Source organism: Astatotilapia calliptera, chromosome 15, assembly GCF_964374335.1.
Source record: "Astatotilapia calliptera chromosome 15, fAstCal68.1, whole genome shotgun sequence".
NCBI lineage: Eukaryota > Metazoa > Chordata > Actinopteri > Cichliformes > Cichlidae > Astatotilapia > Astatotilapia calliptera.
The window spans coordinates 15,408,991-15,429,204 of NC_137436.1; the positions used below are offsets into that span (position 1 = coordinate 15,408,991).

The 20,214-nt window shown below is 38.9% G+C and overlaps 1 protein-coding gene across 1 annotated transcript; it reads right to left on the reverse strand.

Moving 5' to 3' along the window:
* Positions 1 to 575: 575 nt before the first annotated feature.
* Positions 576 to 20,003, reverse strand: pals1b (protein associated with LIN7 1, MAGUK p55 family member b). The gene is made up of 14 exons (XM_026194809.2): positions 19,797 to 20,003; positions 16,611 to 17,092; positions 14,402 to 14,610; positions 11,499 to 11,576; positions 8,645 to 8,764; positions 7,644 to 7,805; positions 6,328 to 6,405; positions 6,052 to 6,235; positions 4,592 to 4,660; positions 4,437 to 4,508; positions 3,714 to 3,875; positions 2,985 to 3,187; positions 2,607 to 2,717; positions 576 to 1,547 (listed from the first exon to the last, which is right to left on the reverse strand). The coding sequence occupies exons 2-14, from the start codon at positions 16,936 to 16,938 to the stop codon at positions 1,371 to 1,373; spliced, it is 1,953 nt and encodes a 650-aa protein (XP_026050594.1). The 5' UTR covers positions 16,939 to 17,092; positions 19,797 to 20,003; the 3' UTR covers positions 576 to 1,370.
* Between the last annotated feature and the right edge of the window lie 211 nt (positions 20,004 to 20,214).

Here is a 20,214-nt window from a genome sequence, read left to right on the forward strand (position 1 = left end):
ACACATTAACACTGTGTTGAAAAATGTTTTTAACTGCAATCTAAACTTATGAAAGAAAAAAAACTCTAGCATGCTGATAAGTCTTTTGCCAGTTTGGTCAAATTTGTTTTGTAAACGTGCCTGATGGCCTTGATGGACATGGTTATTGCTTCCTGTTCTTAGCTGCAGCCGGTTTGATAGTCTACTGCTGTCACCCATCTGCTTCAAGGTTCAATTGTGCATTCGGAGATGCTCTTCTGCATACCTTGGCTCTGACAAGTAGCTAGTGGTTTAGACCAGCGCTCCCCAACCCCAGGGCCACAGACTAGTAACAGGTATCAGGCGGCGAGAGTTGAGGCTCGGGTGTGAAATTGATGGTTTTCAGGGTTTTTATTGTTAACTTGTCCTGACAAATACCCAAATATAACCATATAAAAAAATAAAACTAACACTGAAAACAAAACCTAAAAATTCTCAAACATTAAAAGCTAAACTCAAACCACCAAACCTGGAATCTGAACTAAAATGGAAACTCAGAACTACAGAAAAGATAAAAAGAAAACCTTCTCTTTGATATAAAAGCCAGACAAAATATGTGACTTGTTCACATGTGTTTTATTTTATTAACAATTCATGAGCACAAAATTGTGCTTATGAATTTGCAAATGAACTGCAAAGAATCAATACAGTATTTGTTGGAATCACACTAACTGCTCTTATCAATACTGATAGAAAAACAAAAAAAAAAACAAAACCAGAAACTCGGCCGTACTTAGCAGCATTACTGTTTGTAACGACAACCAGCTACAGTGGTTTGTTATCACAGCGTAAAATCATAAAATGAGACACAAAATCAAATACTGACAATGGAAGTAACTCCAAACTGTGCAGATTACAGCAGATCTCTCTCCTGCACTTCTGAGTGGAAGACGGTGCCCTGCAAAAAGCACTGATGCTTCTCTTCTGTTTGGTACCTAAAGAGTTTCTGATCTGCTGCTTCATTAGGGAGTCAATTAAAAACCAACACATAAAGACTCCCACACACAAACTGTAACAGTAAAACACTTGATCCTTTGGTCTAGAAAATATGTATGTACAGTTATAAATAACTATTAAGCATAGAATAGAAATGGTTCTATTTTGTTGATAAATGACTTTGCATAAAACTGAGATCAACAGAGAAACAAAAATCACCAACAGACACACGCACACCGACAACAAAATCAAAGATTAAAATTGAGTCCATCCCTGTAACGATCACCTCCTCTACAATCGAGGAAAATGTGCAAGTCAAATTCCAGTGACAGTTTACCAACCGTCCCTGGTTCGTTTTTCACTCTCCAGTCTTCTGTTTACGTCCTTCGACTCATGGTGCTGGGACACAGTGACCTCTAACACAGCCAGGACGTGGGCACCCACTGCGGCTCAGTGTCCAGTTTATCTATCATCCTGCGCAGCTCGTGGAAAGCCTGGTCTGGATCCACGTTCAAGATGGTTGCATCAAAGTAGTGGCTGAAATTTTGCTCCATCTCGCGGGCCTTTTCAATGACCTCCTTCAGCATGTCCGGCTGTGCACAGGACATGGACATCAGTTCAAGAAACTGCAGTAGTGACTCTTATTATCACGTGTCTTCATTCTCAAGAGCAGTCTTCATGAACAGAGGCAATGTTTATTTACTGATTTTTATATCTAAATTGGGATCCAATACATTTAAACAACGGTGTACACACATAAAAAACGTGCCTGGGACTTTTCCCCACATATTAACTGCGATCTATAAGAATGTGTCATGTGTACTTCACACCATGTGTACACACATTTTTTTTTTAAGAGTAAGTCTGTTATGAAGTTCAAGTCAAAAATAGTGTGATAAAATTTAAAATAATTAAAAAAGGCATTTTTTTTTATTATGGAATCACCTTTTGTTCTTCATAAAATAATAAAACTGATTTGCCTTTCTCTTCGGGTGATGCTATAAATTCTTTTCTCTCTATAAGTTAACGCATAAATGAAAAGGATGAGATCTTGTTTTTGTTTTTTGATCCATTTTTTATATCATCATCTTGGCCAGCACTACTTCAAAGACCGGTGCTGTGCTGACAGACTTTTGAAAAGCCGATGATGTGATGATGTCATTTTATTTAGTAAAGTGAGTAAAATTTATTTATTAATTAAGCGCTTTTCACAGACAAACAGTCGCAAAGTGTTTGTGTGGGCTTGGTTGTTTCTGAGACCATTAAACCAAACACCTTTCCTTCTCTCTACTTCTTCAGTCACAGTTTTGTCTAAGAGTTTATGGTCTAAAGAGTCTTTTTTCACAAGCAAAATTACCCAGATTAATTCATGACTAAAGCTGGGATTGGGAATTGAGCTAACAGTGTATGCAATTTATAAACAGGACTATGTACTGCTCTCCATGACTGATGAAACAATGCCCCTTTCTGCCTTTGTGTTTACACACAATTTCACTTTTGTTTGGTTTGTGTGCATCTTGCCTCTAGTTTTACTATCTCATGGCGATTCTGTGAGTTAGAGACCAGTTTTTATGCAATATATGTGAGTAAATAATGGTCATTCCCTGCTCTGCCTGAACTATGTTTTCTTTTCTGAGCTGGTCAGCGTTTACCTTTGGTGTTTTCCCCTCTGTGGCCAGCAGGGTGCGTAGTCGCTCCTGAGAAGGAGGAGCTATGAAGATCACATATGGCTTAAGGTTGGAGGATCTCAGGACTCGCAGTGACTGACAGAAGAAAAAAATCAAGGCACAAAGAAACAAAATGAATGGAAAGAGCAACACAAGGGGAAAAAAACAGATTAAATATGGTGTCTTCAAATGTGTTATTTCAGCTTTGATCAGGCTTAGACAGGATTAAGACTTATGTTGAGGAAATGAAAGGGGGTCATTATGTTCTGGCAGGGCCACAGTGGTTAAGATCACAGATGAGGAAGGATCTAACGGGCTTTGTAATTAACATGTTAGTGTCTGGACAGTAACGAGGTCTCTTACCCTTGTGTGTAGGCAGAGCAGACAGATGCGTCCAGAGTTGATGACGTGTCGGACGGAGTCTGTGCTGGTGCCATACAAGTTCTTCTCGTACTCCCCCGATTCAATGAACTTTCCCGTTGCCAAGTCGGCTTCAAATGCAGAACGGGTTACAAAATGGTACTCGCGCCCATTCCGCTCATGTATCCTCGGGCTCCTGGTTGTATCTGAGCCGTTAAGAAGGACAGATATAACTGTTTTACATTTTCTGAGCTTTAAGTTGTCTATATATATATATATATATATATATATATATATATATATATATATATATATATATATATATATATATATATATATATATATATATATATATATATATATATATATATATATATATATATATATATGTGTGTGTGTGTATATATATATATATATATATATATATATATATATATATATATATATATATATATATATATATATATATATATATATATATATATGTGTATATGTATATATATATACATACATACATACATACATACATACATACATATATGTTTTTTTTATTACTATTTTTTTTTTAAATTTATCTGTGTGACAAACAGTTGTGCATTATGTGATAAGTTAAATGGTTTCACTTCTTTACTGAACACCAGAAACACGTTCCGCTCATCATCTGAGGTCTGTGTTTAACATTTCACGTCGCCTCGCTCTGGGCTCTGTTGCTTTGACCAAGCGGAGACTTACGTGGAACAGCGACAGCAAACTTCTCAGGTTCGATGGAAAGAAGCCTCCGGCGCAGCTCATCGTGACCGCTGTTTGTTGGGCCGATCAGAGCTATGGGGCGTTTGCGGTTGGCAGGCTGGTGATAGAGCGACATCTCCTCATAGGTCAGGATGTCATCGTAGTCTGAGGAGACAGCATGGGAGGGGTTATTGAAACATCCCTGACCTACATACCAAATTACTTTGAGCTCTTGGGCTGACCTGTGACCTCTCTGTGGAGGATAGAAAGATGCATGGGATTAAGAGTTCAATAAATTTACTGTGTTTGAGTAAAGTTTTTTTTCCATAGTGCTTCATATCTGACCCTCATGGCTCACAGTCTGCCACTTTTAGCCGTGGATCAGGTTCATTAGAACAGTATGTGTGCTACTTAGTGAATATTTGTGTTTCTATGTGTGAGCCAATCACAGCACAGGTTCCTCCAAGCCATTTAGGCACCTGCTGGTCACCTGTTCGTGCGCCCTCTGATCCTGTCTGTGAGGGTAGGACTAATCTGACCGGAGACACACCAAGTCTGATCAAGCTGAAGTGAGAAAGACGAGACGTGTCAGCTCTGGTGTGGAAGTGGTCTTTCACGTGTGACAAAGACAGAGCGACACTGGGTTAAGACTGTAACCAGAGCCCACTTTTAAATGGGATTATTGCTCAAACCACTGAAGAGCGACACAAGAGAAGAAAGCCTTACCTGTACTTTTGCTGGACTGTGACGTGCTCTTCTTCCTCTGTTTCTTACTCTTCTTTGGGTACCAATTCTTCCCTGTTATTACAAAGAAATTTGCTTTAAAAGGCAAATTATCACAAGACTGTTAAAACACGCTGAGCACGTTAACTTCGTCTTACCTTGCTGCTCTCGACTTCTGTCTGTTAGAGTTTTCTTTAATGTCTCTCTCTGTTGCTGGAAGCTCTTACCTAAAAAAAAAGAGAACGTACAGACAGTTATTAGTAATTTATATAAATTATATTATACTGGAACATTATTTGTGCCTAGACTGGACGATTACTACGTGGCCAGAAACCACCAATATTACAAATCCTAAGCTTTTGCAAGCCTACTATTGTTTTTCTTTCTCTACCTAAAGAGGGGGAGACAAAAAGATGGCCCGCTTTCCATTTCCAGTGCTTAACCCTCTCTTTCGTCCCACCACAACAAGGCCTAGGTCAGAAAGTAATCACAAATAATTCTCAGGTGTTTGCTTTAATCTGCTTGACGTGCCAGATGGATGCTGATTCCTGCCAGGGTAGTAGTGCCAAATTAGCTATTAGTCACTTTCAAGTACTCTTCTGAGACTGGGTTTCCAGTTACTAGAAGGGGTCGAGCACATTACTGGCTTATCATTATTTTATAAGAAGCTCTCCTATGTAGCCCATGCATTAATTATTAAAGATTTTATTTCATGTATCATCTCTCAGAAATATGCCATTTTGGAAAGTTGTTACCACGATGTGAATTAATTATGTGTGTACGCTACAGGCAGTGTCACAGTTATTCTTTCTGGCAATTTTAAGTGTGTAACCCCACAAATAGTATTCGCTTTGCATATATCCATATACGGGCTCCAGTTTTTTGTGTTGCTTTTCCATTATAGATGATACTCAGTACATCTAGTAATGATTAATAATCAACAAATCTACCCAAGTTATATAATTTCATATCTTAATGTACACATTTCCACGTAGCATTTTGTTTGTGCTTACTGACCGACGGTTTAACCTGACCACAAAAATAAATACAATTCAATTAAGTTTTATTTATATAGCGCCAAAGTACAACAACAACAAAGCTTCGGTGTGCTTTATACTGTAAGACAAAGACCCTACAGTATTCTGGAGAAAACCCCAACAATTAAACGTTCTCTATGAGTAAGCACTTTGCGATGGTGGAAAGGAAAAACCCCCCTCTTAACAGGAAGAAACCCCCAACAGGACCAGGCTCAGGGAGGGGCAGCCATCTGCCACGGATGGTTGGGGTGTGAGGGGAAAGAGAAAAGAATAAATAAAAAGAGCTACTCATACCAAAACAGGAGCTTAACATTAAATAACATTTTACTGCTCCTCCTCTTACACATTTGAGCCTTGTACATTGCAAAAGGTATTAAAAAACAGCATGTATATTTTAAAATATAATACGATGTGGGGTTTTTTAATATAGTTATATGTCTTTTATTACTCCATGCTGTGTGTATGACATCACAACTATATGTATTTGTAAATATTATGCAGCATTATGTCCTTGCTGTTATTATTTGTCCTTGTTAAGCAATAAACTTCATAATGAAATTCAGCTCCGGTCTGACTTCTACCTGGAATGAGTCCAGCCAGGGGCTGGTTTTCCTCATCTCCATCCCTGTAGGCTTGCCACCAGTTGGAGTCATCCTGGCTGATGACATGGAGTATATCTCCCTTCTGGAAGGACAGGCCCAGCTCTCGACACGGCACGAAGGGGTCATCAGACGGGTCGTAGTCAAAGTACGCTCGTACGTGCATCTGAGGGCAGGGTTTTACATTGTGAAGGACTCTTGCACGCATGCAGACAGGCCATCTCACGCACATACGGCCACATACTGTAAGATACTTACCACAGTCTGTCTGTGCAGGGCAGGTTTAATCTGAGAGCTGGGGATGAGGAGGAAGGTCAGAGTGCCATGCATTTGTTGCTGTGGAAAACATGAATTGCAAAAAAATTGAACACAACAGGAATATGAAGAGTCATTATTCATTTACTTGTAATTTAGGAGATGGATTTTATATTCTGAGAGCACACTTAGTTCAAACAACTATTATTTGCATATCTTTTTTAAATGACAGCTTGAAATTCAATTTGCCTAAACAACATTTTTTTTAGCAGTAACATTATTTTATCTATTAATAAGAATTATATGTTAAAACTCTTTTAGAAATATTCATTTATTATTTCAATTTAGAAATAATCATTTTTTAAAGTTATATTCTCTGTGAGTGAAACCTACTGCAACCAGCATCTCAAGTAAGATACCTGTTTTATATATATATCCCGATGCCCTTTGTGACATTAAAGTTACAAACAAAGTGTCCAGGCAGCAGCAATCTGAATGTTCATTACAACATGAAAAAGTATTTGTCCCCTTCTTGATTTCTTAGGGTTTGTTTTGCATATTTGTCACACTTACATGTTTCAGATCATCAAACAAATTTAACCCCTTAAAACCTGAATCATGAGAGACCTGTCAGAAATCTTTAATTTTTTGATAATGGAGTGTTTGTTGAATCTTTAGACAAAATATATAAAAATATATCAAATCTGCATATGTGAGTTTTAATTTGAAGAACATTTGCTACATAAATAATATTTTCGCAATTTAGTAATTAAAAGTGTGTCATGCAATTTCTATCATCTTTTGGGGTAAAAAAAAGTCACACTGATGATGTAGAAGTCTCAAAAACTCACAAAAACACATGTATCAAATATGATCCGCTTGGCTTTAAAGGGTTAATAGTAGTCAAAGATAACCTGAAGAAATACAAACTGCAGTTTTTATTTTTGATTATTTAATTTATTAAGGGAAATAAAATCTGCCCACTTATTAACTGGTTGCGGCACCCTTGGCAGCAAGAACTGTAATCAATAACTGGCAATAAGTCACATTGCTGTGGAGGAATTTCTGCCTTTTCTTCTTTGCAGAATTATTTTAATTCAGCCACACTTAGTAATCCTTACTTGGATTAACTTTTGATCTTAAAATCTGTTTGATGAGCTGACGTTTAAGATTAATTTAACATTTATGGGGGACAAATATTTAAAAAAAGAAATCAGAAATGGGACAAATAGTTTTTCATGTCACCGTATTGAAATACTTTGTGCCATTATTAAAACAAAACAAACTGCTATGAAAAATAAAAGAGCACTTGAAATTACCAGCAAGTCGTGGACTTCATTGACGTGTTTCCCACGGATAGAAATCCCGTTGATCTCCAGGATCTCATCTCCTTCACTGAGGAGGCCACTCCGCTCTGCTGCTCCGCCCTTTACAACACGGCTCACCACCACACTGTCCATGTCATTACGTACTGTTGCACCCTGATGACCACGCACAGACACACACTTACAAAGTTTGTACAGATGGCATAACAAGAAAAAGACCTTACATTGAGCAAAGACACAAGTCTGAAGACACAAGGAGAGGAACGGGTGTGAATACAAAGAAATGCGACCACCACTTTCATTTCCAATCCATTCCCATTGGATATGGGACACTCAGGCTGACAGGGATTCATTCTCCTCCACAGTTTGAATGCAACAACCCTTCCAATTCCATCCTCATTTCACAGGAAACCAGAGTCAAAGGAGAAACATATGTGGGCGCTAGGGCAGGTAGTTAATGATGACTATGTACTGGTGCATGAAGACATGACTTAAGTAATTTCTGCTAACTATTCTCCCTCGGAGGCCAAAGGATGTTATAGTACAACTCTACATTTAATATTAAAAGGATTAGTATACCTTGCTTGCATTCCTAACATGATGAGCCACCTTTGGGAGTGGTATTGTAGGCTCAACTGAAAACTACCGTCTGGTATCTGTTCTCTTCTCTACTGATGAAGTAGGGTCAGGTTGACAGAGAAGCTGATGTACGCTACTGAAAGTAAGCAGTTTACAATCCATGATGAAATCACAGATGCACATGTGCAACTGGTCAGACTTTCAGACAGTGAACTCAAAGTAAGAAGCAGCGCAGAGACATACGACGAGATAATCTTGAAGGAACACTAGCAAAAATGAAATCAGGTGAGGCATTTTTATGACATAGCTAATTTTTATGGGTTGTGTTGCAATAAATTATGATTAACTATCCTTGTTACCATGTTTCTTATTCTTTCTTTGCAGATACAACCAAAAAAAAATTGATGACATCTCACCAGTGGAGTGTCTCTGGCCTTCTCCAGCCGCACTAATTTAACCGTCTCTCCGAGGTACTGGGTCACACTTTCCTCTGCCATTTCCTGCACTGCCACGCTGTCATGGGCCTGCATCAGTGCCTGCAATGCAAACACACACATATATTGTAGAGAAAGAGTATGATCATGCAGAAATATACAAACATGTAATGAACAAAAATAAAGTGTGAAAGGAATAAATGAGGACTTGAGGAGAAACAAAGGATGCTGCGTTCTATAGCAGTTGACATGGGAAATAAAATGATCATAAATCTTATACGGTTTTAATCAAATTCTTCACGGCTGTGATTTTTTAATGTAAAATGATGAAAGACGAAGTGATACCAAACAAGTTTCCAGACCCCTTTGACATGCACCTGCAAGCAGAAGCATCCTGCCACCCAATCTTTTTTAACAAGACCAGTCTGCAAACCCACCTCTAAGCCAGAAATAATACAGATATTGCTCCTTCACTTCATTTAATGTGACAAGCGCTCGGTACCCCACGATTAATAACCGTCGGTCCAAATTAGTTTCTCTATCCTGCAGCAGAGGGGACCTGAGAGAGCAGAGGCCGGGCTAAGCTTTGGCATACACGCAATCCGTCTTACTCTCCCCTGCATTTAGGAGTCAAAATGCACGGCCATCAATCATCAAACACCTTTGGCTGGACTGCTCCCGAGGAAACGGTGTCCCAGAAAACAATGAGAGGGGGACAAGGGGACTTGAGGGGGCCCTGCTCGTCTCTCACATGTCTCTATTAGTTTTTCACATGAAGCCGTTTACCTGTACTACAGGGTGACTCATGTGAGCCTCTGCTCCCTGCAGAGAAACAAACATAATCTGTTCCAATTTCTGTGCCACAAGGCAGACTCACATCTCATCACTCTGCCCCTGCCGGCTACACGGTTCCAACTCAGTGGAGGGGTTAACCGACATCGGGGGTGGGAGATTGCGATGCTTCACACGGTCATCTGGGTCAAACATCAGACCCCGTGGCGCTCCCCCGTCAAGACCCTCAACCATAAAAATCATAGCAGAGTAACGCACCTGGGGTCTTTTCTCACCTTAGTGCCTCGCTAATAGACGATGACAGCCTGATAATGTGACTTCATTTTTTCCTACAGAGGAGTCACTTTAGTCTAAACTGACAAAGGCAGAGTGTCACGCAACATCAAATAAATGCATTTTCTGTTGTTCTTTTCACGTTGACACACCAATTTTTTTTAAAACAAAAACTCCCAATGTAATGCTGCAGGGGTTACCCAAAATGAAGCGTGTAATGTTTTTTTATTTTGTTTTTCTTTTAAAACAGAGCTGTGGGAGTGGCCTTTGTCTACTGCAATGCTAATGTTTCTGTAAAGATGCAAAAAGCAGCACATGAGAGAGGAGCATCTTAATTGTCCAGTTGGTCAGCTAGGCCAGCAGCAGCCTTTGGCAGTGTACTGTCAGGTCATTACTACACGGGTTACGGACAAGTCGGACCTCGTTATGTTGAACTGTAGCCATGTCACAAACAGTGGACAAAAAAGCTCTTTAAGCAGTCCGACAAGAAGGTTGCTCAAAATTACATATGCGTAATTTAAGGACAGATATAACATTTCACCAATTTACAAATTACATATACCTAAAGTCATATTGCCACATTTAAGTTTAAATTTTAAGTGTCCCTCCATAACAAGTAGGCATGGGCCAGAATGGTCCTTTTTTTTTTTTTAAACAAATTCAATTTGTCTGACATCATTAGTGCTAATTTCAGTGAGACAACTCCAGTTTAAAATGATTTATTACAGCGGCAAAACATAGTTAGAGGCTGGCATCTAATTTCTGAGCTCATCCCTCCCTGCAAATATGATTGATGAGTAAATACCCCGCTGGAGACTACATATGGATACTGGGTTGGTGAATGGCTCAAAACAGGTGGGAGTGGAGATGGGCAGGACTGACATGTCAAAGATAGTGATGGTATATTCTGCAACTTGAACAGACCGGAGGAGGGAGTGTTTGGACACATGAGCATAAAGTGCTAAAGCTTGAGCTCAGTGTTTGTACTCCTTGCAGGAAAGCTCACCAAAACACTACTGCTTCAACAACACTACACATCTATATTAAAACTTATGGTTGTGCTCAGTAAAAATGTGTAAAAAATAAACTAGCATAACAAACCTAATTTTTCACAACCTTTATTAAAAAAATAATTTCATTAAAAAAATTAATTTAAAGGAGGTGGATGAACAACACACCAAATGGCTAATTTAAACTGCTTGAGGAACAAGTTGATCTTGAAAAAAAGCCTGACACACACACAACCTGAATAACACCTAAAAATAAGAGTTTTAGAATTAATATGTCATAGAGGATTTAAGGTCTTTAATAACCATCCGCCCTGGCCAAGTGTCCTTGATCAAAACAGTAAATTCCATCCATTTCATAACCCTGTGGCTGTAATGATGGAGAGCCTGACCTCTATATCTTTCATTCAAGAGAAAGGGCCCTATTTCACCTTCTAATAAAGTGCACATGACAGCAACAGAGATGTAAAACTGTCCAACTGTCTCTGAGCTGGTAGGCAGCCAAGTCTTATGGTTTATTGGCATATTCTATACTTCCACTAGGACCTCTGACATCCTAGTGGAAGGTGCAAGAAAAACAATTAGCCTTTTGGAAAGAGTCCAGTAAAACATTAATTATATTTCCAGTTGTGCAATTATCAGAATATTAACTAAATAAATGAGTTGGCCCAAAAGGTTCTGCAAGCTTTCTCGGCCTCAATGGTGCTGCCTTATAATAAAATTGCGGGTAAGGAGAGGTCATGGCTGGTAGGCTGATCTCTGACCTGGAGATGAGGATTGGTGAGCAGAGCTCTGAGCTCTAAACCCTCCTTATGTTGGCTGGACTGGAGAATCTTCTGTACCTGAAGAGAAACAGAGACACACCACAGTAAAATAATTCTGTCAAGAGCTATAAACAGTGCATCAAGTCAGAACAAACTGTCAATGGCTAATTAAAAACGTTTAACACAATAGGGACAATCAACCTCTTAATCTTTTATAACATGACTTTTAAGTCATCTAATAAGTCACAAGAATCCAAGTAAAATTAGAAAGTTAAATCCCCCTTTATCAAATTAACAGATATCAAATGTAGACCTCAAGGATAATTATGTATCCTATTTACTAACTTTACAAGGTTAGTTCTTCTTTCACACTTTAACATCTGAAAGCAAACACTTGATAGTTCCATGGTCTTCTCCTTACTGTACAGCTAATGGGTCTAACTTTTTATGCATAGGAGTAGAACGCTATGATGAATAATATATAAGTAAAATGTGCATGAAAGGTTTCAACTAATGACTTTATCACCATTGTCATGGACATTATTTTCTGAATCTGCCCTGTTGTATCATATTTTACAAATGTAGCTCTTTCATCTTGTGACCCTCACTTGTTTTGCTGTCTGGGTACCAAAACGTACATACTGTAAATATCTATATGAAGTTTAGATGCTAAACTGTTCCCATCCTAAACCCACGTACACCATAAAAACCATGCTAGTGGCACATTCTGGTAACAAGCCTGTGGCATGGAAGAAACGTTTTCCAAGAAAACTGCAAGACAAATAACATTTTTGAAGTGATCTATGTATAACACAAGAATTTCCAAACATTTGGGGGGAAAAAAGTATATCTTTCAAAGTGCACACAAACATAGGTCCCTCACACAGAGTTAATTTGGAACCGCTCATGTAACTCACAGCAGGAGTTCGAATTCCGTGCAGAAAACTGCTCTACATACAGTCTTGTTAAATGCAAGTTTCATCCTGTGTTTATAATGTGCGAACTTTGTGTTTCACCAAATTTAACAAGCACTGGGGACTGGAAAATCCCCGATCTGAACGGCAGCATGTCAAAATTCTGGTCGATTTCCAGCCTGTCAAAAAATGTTCCGGTTTTCTTTCTTTCCTCTCTTTCTCTCTGTGCCATTTTAATCCTTTGGCTCTTGTGTTGTAATTTCATGAAACAATGCAGTGGCTGTAGCTTTGGACTCTTCATGAATAATCGCTAATTATTTTGGCCTTCTGTTTCTTCCCCTTCTTCTCTTGTTTGGAGCTTAGTTCATCCGTTACACTAATCAAAGCTCTCACTAACAAGGTGACGCACTTTCCCTCCCCCCCCCTTAGTGGTGCGGCGCCGCGGCCCACGCTGCTGTAAGCTGCTGGAGTTTCTTTTTCTGGCTGCCCAGATCCTGGCTTCCTTCCCGCAGTGCGCTGCACTGCTCAGCCAGCATCAAGGGCTGCCGAGAGATTAGTTTACCCAGTGGTCAAAGTGAGTGTCACACAGAACAGCCACTTAGTTTAGACATGCTGCAGCTCAAACTTTAATGCACTGATAAGCGCTTCGGGAGCTGGCCCGGCGGATGGGTGCGCACACTGATTTACTGTACACAAGAAAGGGAAGGGAAGACAATGTGCTGTGTGCGTGAGGCAAAACAGATCATCACACCCAGCCTCTTTATCTTCAAACCACTCCTGTCATGACTGGAATAGCAATTCTGTTGCAGTGCTGCTTGCTGGCCTTTGAATGAACTCTACACAGCTCACAGTCTGTTTTGTTGACACAAGTTGTACTATTACACATCTAGCCATCAGCTAAACATCACACTGAACGATGTCCTGAAAAGTCTCCATTACATTCTTTCATGTTACACCTATCACAAGTTGACACTAATCCTAATGAAGTGCCTATTGTGGGTGTAACTTGCCACAGATATACAGAGCTTCTATGTGTTTCATGGCAAACCACATCAGAATTTCAGTCTTTCTACAAGGTCTGTTCTGTGTGACAGGCTCTATTTTGAACACTGTGTGCAGAGGCTCAGTTCTGCTGGGACACAAATCAATTACTGCTGCTTTGCTTCAGCAGAGACCAGCTGGTGTTTTGTCAACAAGGAATTCAGGTGTGGCAGATTACCACCTACTCAAACCTAAAGATTGAATTGGTTTGTTGCTCTCTGTCACCTTCTGTACTGCAGCTCTGCAGGCACTGTAAACTGTTATTTAAATAGAAAACAGCAACTACCCGATGAAAGGTATCAAAAATAAAAAAAATTAGTTAAAAAACACTCATTATTTTTTATATTTACAAATAACCTGAAATACACCTTCCTCCTTTATTTCCCTGTCATATCATCCACTTTTCAACCTAATTGTCATATTAACGTTCTTGAATCTCTTTTGTTGGCAGCTCACTCAATTTTTATGCGCAACCTGGATCTCACATATCCCTCATTTTTGTTTTGACTCACCTTGTTAACCGCAAGACAATTTACATTTCATAATTATTCAGACTGGCATGGCTGTCTTTTGGGCAGCTTTGTTGAATTAATCATCACCTCGAGCAAAGATTTTTCACGCTTCACTGAGTTTGCTCAGTTGCTTTACTCACATATGCGCTTTGAAAGCAAATATAAACTGAAAGGGTCCAAGGAATTAGGAATTGCAGCCCGAGTGCCTTTTTGCCTTTATGCATAAAATGCAACCTCTGCAGAGGCCACCCTTGGACTAATGAGGTACAAAACTGGTTTTGTGACGTGGTTCAAATAATTAAAGTGAGGGCTTCATTATTCTCAACGCAAGACTGTGAACAGCTTCATCTGCAAATATAGTATTGTATATTTGTATACATAGTATTGCCAATGTTTCAGCCGTAACAAACAACTAGAAAATGATCATCCCACATACCTCCAGGCAGAGGTCTTGAGCTTGTGATGTAAGGGGGGAGGTGGGACTGACTCTACTCATCTGCTGAGACACAGCGCTGTATATTGAATAGGCAGTCCTGAAGTCTTCCTTAGTGAGGAGCTGCGTTATAAGCTCCACATCCTGCTGGCTCTGAGCATCAGTCAAGCAGTGCTGCACCCACTTCAGAGTCTGCAGCAACTCCTCCAGCTCTGAGAAAGAATCACAGACAGTGAGTAGGGGAACAATAGTACAGAGGCAATGCCGAGGAAAAGTCAGGACTTTAGCTTTTAGTCCTTTAAGTTTAAAATTTTCCTCATTGTTTGTCTTCTAGGTTTACTTTTCTGGCAGCATAGCTTCTTACTGCAATTAAATTCTAAGTCTTATACCTGTATATCAAAGTTTTCCACTAGCACATTCTGTATTTGGCCCAGGGTAATCTCTAGCTATATCACACATAGATCTACAACCTTAGTACTGCAGCACACAAGCTGTCTGTTGCTCTTAAAACATGTTATTTCTAAGTCATGTACAAAATATTTTCATTTTCAGAGGCATAATTACTTTAATTTTAGTGGAACTAGAGCTGATTTTGCTCCACTGCTTTCAAAGGTAATAGCCACCTCTGCTGCAAAGCCACCACGCATACTGTACATAGTATGCTTCTGCTAAATGAATAGTTGTTTACTTTCAGTGCAATGAAAATATAAAAAGAAGGTAGAAAATTTTAAGATTAGCAGTGCAATCTTCAGGAGTCATGGCATAAGAAAACATTTGGGAGCAAAAATCAAAACAATAATTAGACATCTTGCTGTGGAGGCCCAGAAATTTGCTCCCAGGCCACTAGTTATCTATGAGTCTTTATTTTTAGTCAACCTTTGTTTCAGTTCAGTAGTTGCTACAGTGTTTACACTGGAGATTTAATATGGAAGATAGTAAGAATACATTTTGTGGCATCCTTTTTTTTTCACTTCACATTTTCTTGGACAACGTTCATGAAGTAGTTTACAGTCTAGAGTAATGTTTATTATTATTTACTACTGACTGAAATTAGATTTTTATAACTGAACGTGCTAAAAAGTAGCTTGACACCAATATCATCTGAAGTATTTATATAGTAAAGAAATAATAGAAACTTTTAACTAATCCTACAGAATATTGTGTGTATTTTATTATACCACAGCAAAGCTCTGTCAAACCAAAGTCTTAGACGGGTCAAGGTACACAGGGACTGTCTGTGAAAAAAAAAAAGATAAGACCCTGAAGACCCGGTAAAAGTTACTTCCCAGGAAAATCACACTGTTTCTGTCCAGCTGTGATAAAAAAATTTTTTATTATCATTATTACTACTGTTGTTGTTGTTGTTATAAATACATTAGAGTATGGGCTGAAAAAAATGACTTTAACAATTTGTATTTTACCCACTAAAATAAGGCTCATACTACATAAATCATGATCACTGAGTGCATCCTAGCTATATACTGATGACCTTAAATGATCTTAAACTGTATAGAAAATATAACAAAGACACTTTTTTCAACATAAACAAACAAAAAACATGTTGATCCATAGTGGTGTGCTCTTAACAAAACGTATGACGCCTTTTGTATGGCCTGCTTTAACAACGTGCTAACCTTATTTACAATCAATATTGTATGGATGTAAATAATGGTGCTAAAGATACAGAGGGCTGTTAAAAAAGAAAAAGAAAGTTTATCCACTCTTCTTCTAACAACATTTTTTTTCCTGGAATGCTGAATTTTTTATTTTTTTATTAATTTTATTGCTATTTCTGGTTTCTGTTATTTTATTACCGGTACTATATTTATATTTGTATTGTACAGCACTTTGGTCTACCAGGTGTATTTTTAAAGTGCTATATAAATAAATGATGATGATGATAATGATGATGAATTTTGTGCTGGGTTCAGCTAATCACGCACCCTATGGTAGCTGGGATAGGTACCCTGCAACCCTGAAATGGATAAGTGGAAGAGAATGGATGGATAGGTTCAACTAATCAGTGGAAACTGGACATCAGTGACACCAAACCAACCATCTTTAGTAACATCTTTCAATTTACCCTTTCACTGTTTAGTCACTAGTTTGACTCTTTCTGTTTTACCAAATTTTTTCTTAAGTATGCATACATCCCATTCTTTCAGGCATGTCTTCCTCACTGCAATCTCTCACTTCACACCTGTTAACTCACCGACTACAGAATCCAGGGAACATGTGTCTTTGGTGGCCTTTTCCTTTCCCTCAAAGGTGGGATTGTCAATGCCCACTTTAGGGTTCTGCGACAGCTTCTTGAGCCTTAGGGAAGAGTTGAGGTCAATTTCATGCTTCAACCTGCTGTCCTCTTCCCTCCTTTTTCTCAGCTCCTCTTGGTAATGCTGGATCCTCTCCATGTGGGCACTGCACTGTGGAGATTTGACAAGGCTGCTTTCATCCCCTGGACAGTCCACGGCCCTCTCCCTGTGGCTCTTGATCAGGCCTGAGGCCTCTTGCACATAACCGTTCATATGGGATGTGATCATCCCTGCTGCAGCAGTGTACCGCTCAAAGCACTCCAGTGTTTCCTGAGATCTGCTGGAGTGTTAGGAGGGACTGATGCTGAGACTGCTCAACTCAGGGGCCATACTGAAGCAGTGGAAGATGTAGTCCTTTTCCCTTTTTCTGTAATTTGTCATCCTGAAATTCAAACAGAAAGTTTCAAAGGTTTAAAACACTTCCTCTAAGTGTTTACATGCTTAATTCTAAAATATCTTTGAGGTCTTTGCTGCCAGCACATTTACTTTTTCTATAATTTTACAGATTGTAAATTAAAAAGAGTGTCACTTAATTTATAAATAAATGATTTGTTTCTTGTTGTTGTTGTTATATGCTCTCAGCATTTATTTGTTCACACTTGAAATAAAATACACCCATAGAAACATTTGCAAGCCTTATTAATGTAGTCTATGATCATGTAATATAAACTATGATTTAAACACACTATTTAATATTAATTTATCATTTAGACCTATTTTCAAACTAAATATGCAAAGATTTCCTACTTAGTTTCTCAAATTGTTTTCCCTTCACCTTAACTTTGCAGTAAAGCGAATATGTTATAGGACTGTTTTCTGCTACTACTAAGTAGCAGTTTCAGAAGTTGTCGTCTGAACCTGAATAACTGTGTTACTAAAAAACTTGCTCAGGCATGTAAACCTCATACTGAATCTGTGATGTTTCAGCAGCCTAGACTTGTCATGTTGAAGTTCTTTAACGTCTGAAATGACTCACATTGCAAAATTTCAGTCATGCTGAGACTTTGTGTTGCCTGTTGATCAGTGCCAGCACCGGCTCCCACGTCCTCTCATCAGTCTCACCACTAATCTAACTCCTAACAGGAAAGGCTTTTTAACCTTAGTCAATTAAAATCCCTTGAGTGCAGCTCCATCCAGCCATTTTCTTGTTTACACTTATCCCTAATTGCTCACCTGAAAAACTTAATCAACTCTATTGTATGTATGGGTGCCCATTATTCGATTACATACATGTATATAGTAACTGCTACTTTATTTACTTTTAAGGACGTAACATGCATTCATTTGATTCTGGTAGTACAGCAGACATGAAGCTTTGGTCAATTCATGAGAAAACCCCCCAAAAAACTTTCAATAAGTGAGTAGTGAAAGTGTTTTATAACAGGACATGTAGAAAGCCAAAACCATGTCTTCATTTCTTACATAATGTGTTTGTGTAAATACCATATTGTGGAATAGCTAATACAACCAGCTATGGCTTAAATACATTTCAGGATTAAAAGCTTGATTTTGAAAGCTTTCACCTGACCTTATTGCAAAGGCTTTGCAGTTAAGACAACCTTTACATGCAACAATAAAATAAATATAAACAAAAACTGTTGCTGAATGCCACCTCTCTTTTGTAGTAAGTCATATACTCACGTCACCCATCACTACATGGCAATCCCCCCTCCCCCCCCCTTTTACCTACTTCTCAAAGCTAATTACGGCTGGCAGTCTTGTCTCTCAAAACCCTCCCTCATGGAAGCATTTAGCTGTGTTTAGAGTGGCGATGTACTGCTGACAAACAGCAAAGACTGCCAGCGTACCATCTGTTCCCAAGGGCTTAATTAAGCATGGGATCTCATCCTAGCTTGGTGGCCACAGCAGAAGTGGGAATATGCTGGGAGGGGACAGGATACCTGTGTGGAAGACTGAGCATGAATGTGCACACACGCACACAGACCCACTCACCCACCCACCTAAACATAAGCAAGTAAGACAATACAAACAAAAAAAAAAACTGGTTCCAGTTAGATATTTGCTCAAGGGATTAAATATTTCTGGGAAAATAAATACTGATGCCAAATTAGACAGCGATAAATGGCTCAAATCAGCTCACCTACCTACTAAAAGATTTAGGTGACAGTGGAACACCAAACATATAAAACCCTTACAAAATAACATCATGAAGGAGGACATCCCATGACCACACACAAATAAATAGGAAACGTTATCGTGAATCACCCTGAATTCCTAGTTTTTCAGACTATGGCTCCATTAAACTTATCACCCCGAAATTAGCTTTGAGCAAGTCCTGGAATATTTGTCATGTATGTCATTTACTTACTGAGAGCAGTTTAAAAGTCCTGAAAAATGTTTGTCAAGTGAACATGGTGCACATAATAATTTTGCAACAAAAGTGTTAAAGCCTGCTCCGAGGATAAGGTATTACAACTCACTGTAAAATGCGGATAGCACCCTACACTGGCATGCTTTTTCTCGGCCAGTTTCTCTTTATATGGCCTTACAAATGATTTCATAATAACTAGTAAACATGGGAAATGGGCTTGTACCATTCCAGCATAACAGTAGATACTGTGAAATGTCTAATAAAGGCAAATAAAGACACAAAAATGCTTCTTAGTTAATTGGTAACTTTAAAATTTGCACAGTGAATCTTAAAGCACTTGTAATTTACTTTCTATTCCCAATGAGACACCAACTGTCTTGTTAGTAACAAAGGTAGAAATAAAATAAAATAAATGAGTTTCAGTTCATAGTATCCATAATTCACTGAAAATATGAATATGATAAATATGACATGATAGCTGGAACAGGCAAATTGTAAGGAGTTAGTGTCTAAATATTACTTATTGGGTTGAAACATTAATTTGTAGCTTCGTACAACTTTTAAAAAGTAGCAGCACATTTCTACAAAGCAGTACCACATCCGCTTAGAATAAGCAGCGGTCCTAATTTAAAAGTGTAAAATTGGATTTTTAATCAGCTAACGTAACAATAGCAAGGAACTTAGCTTAGTAGCATGGTACCGCTAACTGCGTAGCTTAACGGTAACTGTCCCGCAACAAACTCGGTGTACTTACCGCTTTAAAAAGAGCGAAGTGGATGAGATTTTCGTATTATTTTACTGTCCGTCGCTCAGAAAACGTGTGATTTGTTCACACAAGTACGAGCAGGATAAGGAAGACGTGTCTCCCGGTCTTCACAGAACCATGTTCAGCCGCTGCTGTGAGTTTTGTCCGGGCACAGTCGGGAACACTTGTGGCCATTGCTGTGGAACTGCGCTTGTTGTTTTGAGTCGTCTCCGTGGCAACACTTGCGCCCCACAGCGCCCCCTCCCTGTCAGGCACGCGATGACCCCCAATCTGCCGAACTGCACCATGTACTTGAAGCCGATTAGATCAGTGACGCAGTGAGTAAGAGTGAAAATTTACCCCATAAAATCCCTGTTAAAAGTCGTGGAATCAACAATAAGGTTAATTTTGTTTTCTTTGCTGAAAT